The sequence below is a fragment of the Sinocyclocheilus rhinocerous genome, unplaced genomic scaffold, assembly GCF_001515625.1.
Source record: "Sinocyclocheilus rhinocerous isolate Xijiao unplaced genomic scaffold, SAMN03320098_v1.1 scaffold551, whole genome shotgun sequence".
Taxonomy (NCBI): Eukaryota; Metazoa; Chordata; class Actinopteri; order Cypriniformes; family Cyprinidae; genus Sinocyclocheilus; species Sinocyclocheilus rhinocerous.
In genome coordinates this window covers 794,075-805,702 of record NW_015624564.1, presented here as the reverse complement: position 1 = coordinate 805,702, position 11,628 = coordinate 794,075, and the positions used below count along the sequence as shown (strand labels likewise).

General features: G+C 38.3%; 2 protein-coding genes and 1 pseudogene across 2 annotated transcripts in view; 1 reads left to right on the top strand and 2 right to left on the bottom strand.

Moving 5' to 3' along the window:
• Positions 1 to 2,616, bottom strand: part of LOC107743954 (tetratricopeptide repeat protein 41-like) — a 10,051-nt gene extending 7,435 nt beyond the window's left edge. Inside the window, exons 1-4 of the mRNA XM_016557416.1 lie at positions 1,961 to 2,616; positions 1,717 to 1,814; positions 738 to 918; positions 437 to 654 (exon numbers count right to left, since the gene is read on the bottom strand). Of these exons, the coding sequence (XP_016412902.1) occupies positions 437 to 654; positions 738 to 918; positions 1,717 to 1,814; positions 1,961 to 2,616 (1,153 nt within the window). The remainder of the gene's footprint in view (positions 1 to 436; positions 655 to 737; positions 919 to 1,716; positions 1,815 to 1,960) is intronic.
• A 561-nt stretch (positions 2,617 to 3,177) lies between these two features.
• Positions 3,178 to 9,558, top strand: LOC107743417 (endoplasmin-like). Its single transcript, XM_016556642.1, has 18 exons — positions 3,178 to 3,337; positions 4,348 to 4,450; positions 4,828 to 4,969; positions 5,060 to 5,176; positions 5,414 to 5,745; positions 5,821 to 5,932; positions 6,037 to 6,159; positions 6,247 to 6,363; positions 6,456 to 6,593; positions 6,677 to 6,754; positions 7,265 to 7,330; positions 7,456 to 7,725; positions 7,815 to 8,060; positions 8,172 to 8,308; positions 8,582 to 8,660; positions 8,754 to 8,909; positions 8,994 to 9,089; positions 9,277 to 9,558. Exons 1-18 carry the CDS (start codon positions 3,289 to 3,291, stop codon positions 9,301 to 9,303), a joined length of 2,388 nt encoding a protein of 795 aa, XP_016412128.1. The 5' UTR covers positions 3,178 to 3,288; the 3' UTR covers positions 9,304 to 9,558.
• A 71-nt stretch (positions 9,559 to 9,629) lies between these two features.
• The window catches only part of LOC107743943 (glycosyltransferase 8 domain-containing protein 2-like), a 3,262-nt pseudogene continuing 1,263 nt past the window's right edge, over positions 9,630 to 11,628 (bottom strand).

The window sequence follows — 11,628 nt, the reverse complement described above, 5'->3', positions numbered from 1 at the left end:
TGGTCTAAAATATTATTACAAATTATTTATATATATATATATATATATATACAGTATCTATATATATATATATACACAATATTTTTATTCAAATATTTGTACAAAATGTTCTAAATGTTTACTTTTTATATTTGATATTTTGATATTTTTAATTTATTTCTTCTTGTCTGGTCAAGACAGTAGTTCAGTTTTCTTCTAATTGATTTTTACTAAAAATTTAATACATTTACATTAAAATTATAATATTTATGTGTACAATCCAATTTCTAATTTTAAGTGGATAATCTTTACATTTATCTAACTTTTTTTTTCATAAACTAACAAAGAGCATTTGCAATAATAGCTTGAAATTAGATTGTTCTGGTAATTATATAGACAATTATTCAAACTCCCAAGAATCATAAACATATTTTTGCTGGAAAATGAGGCAATTTACTGTAATGTGCTCTTCGAAGTTGAGCAGTACACTGTCTGAGCATAGACCTGACATCAGTGCTGGATGTGCTGGTCCCACAGAAGTGAGAGATGACTGGAACATCAGGATTCTGTCTGCAGAAGGACCGCAGCCACCATGCTGCCAGAGTGGACTTCCCACAACCCCTTTCACCGCATACTAGTAAAATAGACTTCTCTGAGTCGTTCTGGTCAAGATCACTGAAAGCACACACAAATTTGACCCATAACACAATATATGTTAATCAAACACTGTTTGCCTAGTTTGGTTTTTATGTTCTTACCATGTGAAATGAGCTCCTGGATTTCTTGAGTGCATCTCAGATTTTGCATTATGGGTTACAGGATGCAGAAATTTGTTTAGTGCGTTCAGTATTTCTGTGGTGGGTGCCGAGGGCACAAACCAGTCACACAATGTACGCGCATGCCTCTCATGGTAATGCAGATCGAATGAATCCTGCCATCCTACAACAAATCAAGTCAAAAATCATAAATGTATCTTACTTGAACCCTCATATTCTGTTTTTTGGTTTGAGAAAACCCAAAGCCAAATAACAAATCATACCTATCATACCTATCATTGAAGTGTCAGGTTGACTATCATAAGTAATAATAGTAATTTTGAACAATTGTGACCCTGGTGACCCTGGACAACAAAACCAGTCTTAAGTCGCTGGGGTATATTTGTAGCAATAGCCAAAAACACATTGTATGGGTCAAAATTATAGATTTTTCTTTTATGCCAAAAATCATTAGGATATTAAGTAAAGATCATGTTCCATGAAGATATTTTGTAAATTTCCCTACCGTACATTTATCAAAACTTAATTTTTGATTAGTAATATGCTTATGCATTGCTAAGAACTTCATTTGGACAACTTTAAAGGCGATTTTCTCAGTATTTTGATTTTTTTGCACCCTCAGATTCCAGATTCTCAAATAGTTGTATCTCATATAGAATATTGTCCTATCCTAACAAACCATACATCAATGGAAAGCTTATTTACTCAGCTTTCAGGTGATGTATAAATCTCAGTTTCGAAAAATTGACCCTTATGACTGGTTTTGTGGTCCAGGGTCACATATGCATCATATATGCTCATATTCTTTTACATATAATCAATATAAATAGATAAAGTATTAAAAATTTGAATAAAATAAAATACAATTTAGAATTGGTTAAGAATTTGATTAAAGTCCAAAATGTGGCCTTTTAAAAGGTAACAAAAATCTTTGAGAACTGGTCCAGAAGTGTAGTCTTACCAGAGATGGGATGTTTTGGGTCCTCATGAAATGTACATATGACTCCTTCCCAGTCCACCTTTATCATCTCCTCAAGTTCATGCAGGTTTTTGAAGAATCTGTCACACAGTGGGGGAAAAAGGATGGTGGGAAAAGGTTGCATTTAAAATACCCAATATATATACACAAATAATACACAAATGGGCTAGTATTTCATATAAATCTGCATTTGTGTTTCAAGACACTGTGACTTGTAAACTCAGACCTGACAGGAAGACAATGATTTATGATCCTTTTTTTTAGATCTCTCATTCTCTGTCTCTCACTTTGGCTTTGAGTGGACAGCATGTTCAAGAAATTGCACATTTCACTACTGCTGTCGTCCTCTGTGTCCTGTGGGGTGCAGTCTTTAAAATAAAAGAAGCAGCTTCTGTTGTTGTCAATGAAGGCTGCCTTGGTGATCTCCAGCTCTGTAAGGCTACTGGTGCGATACTCATCCTCCATAACCCAAGGGTAACCAGCCTCTGCAGCAACATGCAAGTTCCTAGCCACCTCAGACAAAGAACATGGTCCGATATCAGATTGAGAACCATTTTCGGCTGGCAGACACTGTCCGTAGCTGTGTCCAAGAAGACAAATGAAAAAGGATGAGCGGTCAATAAGATCCAAACTGATTTTCAACTGTTGGTCAAAAAGATCAAGCCTTTGATTATTTTCATCATCTCTTCTTGTTCTTTCTTGTTTGCTTCGCTGCAAGTCCACAGGTCTGAAACAGGTTCCCTTTGCCTGGCAAAGTGTGTCTAGGTGGGGAAACACCTTTGCTTTCAAGTAAATCAACTCTTCTTGAAGATCACCTGGAACATAACACAGATAAGGCCAAAAAGGAAACCCCGGGTATAAGCTGTCAGAAGTTTCTCCCATATTTTTTTCTCTGATATTTATTCCTTGCATTTTTAGTGTGTGAAATTTTCAGAAATAGTTACATGCAATAGAGAAAAATAAAAATAAATGCAAAAATATATATATATTCGTCAACATAAAATAAGTTTTAGTCAACATAAAATAAGTAAAACAGAAAAATCTCAATTCTATCGTGACTTTCTTGTGGCCTTTCACCCATGTCAACAACTGGTTGCTAAGGTAACCGTAACCCTAAATTAAATCTGATTCTGAATCACCTAGTTCCGTTTCCCTCAACCCGTTCAAAGCAGTAAACAAAACTCACACCGTCCCCAGATCAGCTGTCAGTCTATGACGAAATCGCCTTAGAACGCTCCCTCTATGAATTGGCATCCCGTCGAGCCAATCAATGCGAGCCACGATTGGACCGTGTAAAATCGGACATGTAAGGCGGTGATTGGAGGGCAGCTGCTGCGGCTCGCTCTCTGATTGGTGCGGTGTTGTGCGTGGGGTGCTGTGATTGGCTCATACCGGCTGAGTTCAGCCCTAGAGCGCTGGAGTTTATAAAGCCGACTTCTCACTCCATTTCTATACGCTGCAAGAGTTAATCGAGGCGTGGAGGTTACTGCGACTGCTCAAGGCGTTAATCTGCTATTGAGTCTCATTAATAAATCTTTTTTTTTTTCAAAAACAATGAGGCGACCGTGGATTATCGGTCTCCTCTGTGCACTTTTGGCATTCGGTGAGTACGTTTTATTAAATGGCCATGAAATGCACCGCGTTATGCAGTTTGATGCCTTTGAACTTGACAAAGCTTCAGTGAGTGTTTGCAGTAATGCTGCTGTCTTTGTGTGCTTCCTCTTTTTGCTATGTAACGTTTAGCATTAGTTTTATATTTTCAGTTTTTTTAATAATAATACTTTGTGTATATATGTTAACGCTTCCTAAATGGATGGATGATTCAGAACAGGACATAAAACATGGAGAGTGGATTTGACTCGCATGTGCTTCTGGAAGTTTCCTTAAGATTGAAATGGCCTTCGTATTATAATATACAATTTATTCATATACAGTTATATGGTGTCTTAAAACGGTGAATTGCATTGAAATTATGTAATCGTATTAGTAATGTACGATTTTTTTTATCGCATGTGCTTCTGGAAGTTTCCTTAAGATTGAAATGGCCTTCGTATTATAATATACAATTTATTCATATACAGTTATATGGAGTCTTAAAACGGTGAATTGCATTGAAATTATGTAATCGTATTAGTAATGTACGATTTTTTTTAATGGAAAATAGTCATGCAAGAGTGAAATAAAATAACAATTCATATTAATTGCACATTTAGAGAAGAATTTAACCAAGGATCTTGAAACATCTTTAATTGTCACATCAAGGCCTTTAACTGTCTAGCTGAGATCTACTGGATCAAAAAAGTGCATTTGCACACAAATCAAGTGCATTTGCACGTTTCAGATGTGGAGAGCCTAACCTGGGCAATTCTAATTAAATTTAACTTCACATGCAGTGCATATTCGCGTACAAACAGCCTTGCTGGGCACAATAGGGTCTTTGCTGAGCAAATATACTTAGGAATTAAGTTATGAAACACTTGTGATCCAAATAAAAGTTGTATTTTGGTGCTGTGTGTTATATCATTAAGTTATTGAGTAACACCATAGATTCTGTCTGGCTTTAAAGTGCTTTATCACCAACGTCGCATTCACATTAATTGTGGATAATTGCAGCATCTGTGAAAGCTGATGACGACGTTGACATTGATGGCACAGTAGAAGAGGACCTTGGGAAGAGCAGAGACCGATCCCGCACAGATGACGAGGTTGTTCAGAGGTCTGTATGGACTTGAACTTGCACTTGACTGATTCGAACTTCATTCATTTTAGAGAAAGGTTCCTCACACTTTGTGACCCTTCATTTAGACTCAGATCTTAAATTGGGGTAAATAAAACCTCAAAACTAATCCTGGCTGCTACTTTTAGCTTATGAAAACGCATTTGTTTATCTCTTAAGAGGTTACATTTAGATGTATTCACTTTTAGCTCCTCACATAAACCACAAGTGATCCCCAAAGGGGGTTGGCCATCTGGCTGATGCATTTGTGTCTTGTTCCACAATACCCAAGGGTAAATAGCAATAAGTCCCTAGAGGAATGAACATGTAACAAACATCCTTTGCACTTTTCCATGATTCCATCTTTTCTCCAACAGGGAGGAGGAAGCCATTCAGCTAGATGGTTTGAACGCCTCGCAAATAAAAGAAATCCGGGAAAAGGCAGAAAAGCATGCGTTCCAGGCGGAAGTGAACAGGATGATGAAACTGATCATCAATTCCTTGTATAAGAATAAGGAGGTGAGTTATTAGAACTTATGCCGTTCATCATGTTTTTACAAATTATACACAAGATCAACGCGTCCTAATTCTTCATTTTTCATCCTAAAGATCTTCCTTCGAGAGCTGATCTCTAATGCTTCCGATGCCTTGGATAAGATCCGGTTGTTGTCCCTCACCAATGAAGATGCTCTTGCTGGAAATGAAGAGCTTACTATTAAAATCAAGGTGTGTTAAAAATTAGTCCTGAAACCCACCATTACTGATCAACCCTGTTTACTGAAACAGAGAAATAAATTGAGGAGCATTTCCTTCCTTCATTTTCATATCTTAATTTTGATACTCAACACCTTGTTTAGCTATGCAAACACATTTTTAGTTCTTGGTTTCTGTAGTAAATAGTTTTACTACTAGTATCAAGGTTATGCAATATTTAGTTCTGTATCTTTTGTCTGTCCTCACCAGTCCGACAAAGAAAAGAACATGCTTCACATCACTGACACGGGCATTGGCATGACCAAAGAAGAACTGGTGAAGAACCTCGGTACCATCGCCAAATCCGGAACCAGCGAGTTCCTCAACAAGATGACTGAGATGCAGGATGAGGATCAATCCACCTCTGAGCTGATTGGTCAGTTTGGTGTGGGCTTCTACTCTGCCTTCCTTGTGGCTGATAAGGTCATCGTCACCTCCAAGCACAACAACGACACCCAGCACATCTGGGAATCCGATTCCAACGAGTTTTCCATCATCGAGGACCCTCGTAGAGACACTCTGGGCAGAGGCACCACCATTACGTAAGCAGTTGAACTTAAAAAGTCGCATAAATGTGTACATTGTTACATGTTATTAAAGTAGTCTTGTTTCATCAGACTGGTGATGAAAGAGGAAGCTTCAGACTACCTTGAGCTGGAGACCATTAAGAACCTTGTGAGGAAGTACTCTCAATTCATCAACTTCCCGATCTACGTATGGAGCAGCAAGGTCAGACTGTCCACCAAAGGCCCCTAGACCTTCTAGTTTAGAGTTTACCAATAGCTTAACTAGCTGGAAGATGTGATGAACTCATCGATTTGTCTCATTTCCAGACTGAGACTGTAGAGGAGCCCATTGAAGAGGAGGAGGCTGAGGCAGAGAAGGAAGAAGCCACTGAAGATGAAGCTGAGGTTGAGGAAGAGGATGAAGACAAGGACAAACCGAAGACTAAGAAGGTACTGTATTTAGCTGCAAATATGCAAGTAAACATCAGTAGAGGCTACTAAATGTTTCTCGATGAACAATTCTTCTCTCTTTTTCAGGTGGAGAAGACCGTGTGGGACTGGGAGCTGATGAATGACATTAAACCCATCTGGCAGAGGCCTGCAAAGGAAGTGGAGGTGGACGAATACAAAGCCTTCTACAAGACCTTCTCCAGGGTGAGTCAACCTGTGCTTTACACACGATCAACTCCGTATGATCCTCTGTGGCTTCTTGGATCAGTTCAAGTGGAATCATTTTTAATTTTCAGGACTCTGATGAGCCCATAGGTCACATTCACTTCACCGCTGAAGGAGAGGTCACCTTCAAGTCCATCCTCTTCATCCCTGCATCTGCACCCAGAGGCCTTTTCGATGAGTATGGCACCAAGAAGAATGACTTCATCAAAGTAATTTTGATCATCTTTAAGTCGGAAAAGAAAACATTCTCTGTTGTATTTGAGTTATTAACTGTGCCCAATTTGGTTTTCAGCTGTTTGTGCGTAGAGTCTTCATCACCGATGACTTCCATGACATGATGCCCAAGTACCTCAACTTCATCAAAGGCGTTGTAAGTGTTTCTGTCGGTCTAAGTGAATGAAAGCTAAATTTAAATAAAATGTGTATAATAAATGGTGAAAGCACAAAATTGTTCATAACTGTAGTTTTGTTAAACTGAAAAATAAAAGCCAATTGAAAATATTAATAAATACAATTTTATATAAATACTAAATGATATGATCAATACAGATATTTAATAAAAACATTAAAAACAAGCAGGACTATGTCTAAGCCATTATAAAAACTCACACCGTGTCTACACTGGACACAAGCGTCGTGGTGTGACGCGACAAAAGAACACATTATAATTATGGCCCTATGATTTCTGCGATGCGGAGAATTTTATATAAATACTAAATAGTGATTTTTTTTTTTTTTTTTTTAATGTACAGATTGCATTTAATGACCTATTAATTGAATAGAATAAAATTGGATAGTTTATCAGTTTTGGCCAATAATTTATTTTGCTGCATCACTATAATGAATGTTTGGTGACTCAGTGTTTGATCTCATCTCTCAGGTGGACTCTGACGATTTGCCACTGAATGTGTCCAGAGAGACTCTGCAGCAACACAAACTGCTCAAGGTGAGCTCATCGTGTTACAGATCAAAGTAACATCGATTGATGGTTTATGTATGTTTATATGATGCCATGAACTTGCTGAACTACGAATTACTTTCAACACTAACGCTGATACCTCCGTTCTTCAGGTCATCCGTAAGAAGCTGGTGCGCAAGACCCTGGACATGATCAAGAAGATTGCCGAGGAACAGTACAATGACAAGTTCTGGAAGGAGTTCGGCACCAACATCAAGCTGGGAGTGATTGAGGATCACTCCAACAGAACCCGCCTGGCCAAGCTGCTCCGCTTCCAGACCTCCCACAGTGACACCACACTGTCTAGTCTGGAGCAGTACGTGGAGAGGATGAAGGAGAAGCAAGACAAGATCTACTTCATGGCTGGAACCAGCAGGAAGGAGGTGCATAAATGTTTTTACTTTAAACTGTGCTTACTGAGATACCCTATTTCTCTATTTCCTTTATTAACATGTAATCTTTCTGGTTTTAGGCTGAGTCTTCTCCATTCGTGGAAAAGCTTCTTAAGAAAGGATATGAGGTCGTCTACCTGACTGAGCCAGTGGACGAGTACTGCATTCAGGCTCTGCCTGAGTTTGACGGAAAACGCTTCCAGAATGTGGCTAAGGAAGGCGTGAAGTTCGACGAGAGCGACAAGGCCAAGGAGAAGAGGGAAACTTTGGAGAAAGACTTCGAACCCCTCACCACCTGGATGAAAGAGAAGGCCCTGAAGGACAACGTATGATTGTTTTCTGTAATTTTATTGTATTGTATTTCATATTATAAAGTGACTGACCTTTTAGAAGTGGTAGATAAATTTAAAAAAGTTCGTCCTTGTATCATGTTTCAGATCGAGAAGGCCGTTTTGTCTCAGAGGCTGACCAAGTCTCCCTGCGCTCTGGTTGCAAGTCAGTACGGATGGTCTGGCAACATGGAACGAATCATGAAAGCCCAGGCTTACCAGACAGGAAAAGACATTTCCACAAAGTACGTCCTTTAAACAAGTCTTAAATACGTTCGTGCATATGCAAATTCTAGTGCCAGTCACCTTAGTAACTGCAAAGGAACAACCTGGCAACCTATAAAAACACCTTTAGGGTTTTGTCACATAAGAGAAATATGCAAAATGTTGCTAGCAAAAAAGGCCAGTTGTCTGCTGTCAATAGAATACCAACTTGAACCTGCTACAATGGCTAATAATATTATGCAAACTATGGTCATAAAAACGAAGTGAAACTTTTTTTTTCCCTCTCTTTCTAGTTATTATGCAAGTCAAAAGAAGACATTAGAAATCAACCCCAAACATCCTCTCATCAAGGAGATGTTGAGGAGAGTTAAAGTAAGTCAAGCATAACTCCGATCAAGTTAATTTATTTTCAGATTTTGCTGTTAAAAGAGTTCAGTGTCTGATATATTGTGCTTTGTGTCGTAGGAAGATGGTGAGGATCAGACAGCTGCGGATTTAGCCGTGGTGCTCTTTGAAACTGCCACACTGCGATCCGGCTACCAACTCACAGACACCAAAGCTTATGGAGACAGAATAGAGCGCATGTTGCGGCTCAGCATGAACGTAGATCTTGAAGAACAGGTACACACACACAGTCGAGTGCTGGTAATATGAAAAAGATGCTTGAATGAAGCATGGCTCAATATCCTGTTGCTGTGTCCACAGGTAGAGGAAGAGCAAGAGGAGGAACCAGAAGAACCGACAGAAGAAGCAGAGGATGAGGAGGAGGTCCAGGCAGATGAGGAGGAAGAAGATGAAACCGTGAGTGTGGAAACTGTCACTTACTCGCCCTCAAGTTGTTCCAAACCCATGTTTCTTTCATGAAATGCAAAAGGAGAATTTAAGAGGTTTGAAACAACACGAGGGCAAGAAGTTACGGCTGAACTGCCATTTTGAAAGTTCCTTATATCTTAATGTGTGTTAACACATGGATTTCTCTTTGTTTCAGGATACCACAGGCAAAGACGAGTTGTAAAGTTTAAATCTGGGAGGGACGGGTTGTCGGACTGTGATGCAGAGTGAAGATGGCGATCTCAGCTGGTTATCTTTTCTCTGTGCTGGGTGGGTTAGGGGGATAGGAGCTGTTTTTTTTTTTAAGGCGCTACGTTTGTGTTTGAGATTTCTTTTTTTTACATTCCTCCATAATTGTAAATTTGTTAATATTTAACTGACCCAGTTGTGGAGTGCTGACTCCTGTCCACTGAACCATTAAATGTTTCCTGAAAAGGACCTTGTGTGCAATTGCAATCTTTTACCTTGTGTCTCCTTGTTTTACTCATTTTACAAACTCTCCTCAAAATAACAGGATTCCATTTCAGGTGTTTATTTCTTTCTTTTTTTTGTTTAGTAGCCTCAGTTCTTGGATTGATTTGTATCAAGTCAAAGTGATGGTTTAAATTTAAATATTGTTCATAGTCGTACCAGGGTGCATTTTCCTGTGGGGTCTGGGATAAACCATTTCTCCCAGAGGTCCAGATGGACGCAGGGGGATAGTTCCAGGGCTTAAAACGGCCATTCCAGTGCAGCAAGCGTGCGTCTTTCAGAAAGGATCTGGGATAACGGGTATCAGGACTCCATCCTTCATAGAACACAAGAAGAGAACGTTTAGTTTGTTGATTTGCTTTACAGCAAATTTCAATTCACAAAACAAATGAACAAAACTTTATTTCCCATGAGACACCTTGTGAAGATGTACAAGAGGAGAGCTGACCTTCCACTCATGGGGTCTAAGGACTCAATCTGAGATGTTTGGTTTGTAGTTAACATTGTTAACAGGATTATTTACAGGATTAGGAAACATTAAATTGACTTTAAAATATTGGGAATGTTTTTGATTTAAGATATTTTAAAATGTAATTTATTCCTGTGACGCAAAGCTGAATTTTCAGCATCATTACTCCAGTCTTCAGTGTCACAGGATCCTCCAGAAATCATTCTAATGTGCTGATTTGCTGCTCAAAAAACTTTTTATAAATGCGGAAAATGGTTGTGCTGCTTAATATTTTTGTAAATCGAACGCTTCAAATAATATAAAAAAAAGAATCACCATCTCAAATAAGTATTCAGTGAGATCTGGCAGAAAAAAGTTAGAAAATCAGTTACCCAGGTGTCTGACGCACCACAGTGGATCAATGGTTGTGTATTTATCATGAAAGACGATAAGCATTGGAGGCGTGGCCACACCGCCTGCCATGGCACTGCTGTACAGATTCTCCCTACATCAACATGGAAACAAAGAAATCTGTTGCTGCTGAACTAATTTGATATCATAAAAGCTCGAAATGAACCAATATATCTATCACGTGACATTCTTAGCCATCCTTTTCTCAAGCTGTTTAGTTACTTTTTGCTTTTTACATTCACCAAGGTCTGCCACAAAAACCTGGATTAAAGGAGCAATCACTTGGGCTAATGCCCAACTCTCTCACTTCCTCTTTACGGTAGTCCAGAAATCCCATATAGGTTGTCTGTGAGAGGCAATTGTGTTTTAATGAAATGAAAGAGAGAAATCAATCCATGTAACAGTAACTAAAGCGATATACGTAAACCATATTCAAAATACTAACACATACATCCAGAAATACCCACCTGCATCCCCACACTGCGCACCATCTCATGTATGGGGGGCAGATCACAGTCTTGAGGCGAACGCAGCAGCGTGTCCTGCTTTCAGCTTTATGTTATACAGTTCCTGTATATCTCCTGTAAGTCAGATGTAACAAAAATCATTCATTATCACAGTGAATAGAGCAGTGTAGTGGTTTCATTTCATGCACTTGACATATGAGATCATGCTTGCATGATCAACTTGATGATAGCTTTTGTATCAGTGCAACACGAGTACAAGTGTAAGGTTAGTGTCCATTTCAGAGGCTTACACACATAATAATGGATTTCACCTTGCACTATGACATCATCATCCAGGTAAACGATCCGCTCGTGATTTTCAGCGGCAAGAAGCGGCAAGTAGAACCTCACAAAGTTAAGCTGCAACACAAAAGAAACCAGGATCAAGAAACAATTAGTGTGTTTTCTTGAAAAATAATAACTGAAATAAAAATAAATTAAACCTAAATAGCAATATTAAAAAAACTAATAAATGACAAGCACATTACAAAATTACTGAAAATAAAAAAATAAAAGATTACAAAGATTATAAAGATTATAAAAGATTACAGTTTTACAAGATGTCTATGTTGATTGGGAATAATAATATTTTATTAATATTTAATTGAAATTAATTTAAATGTAATTAAATTCTATATTAAGTTATACTATATATATATATAATATATAGATT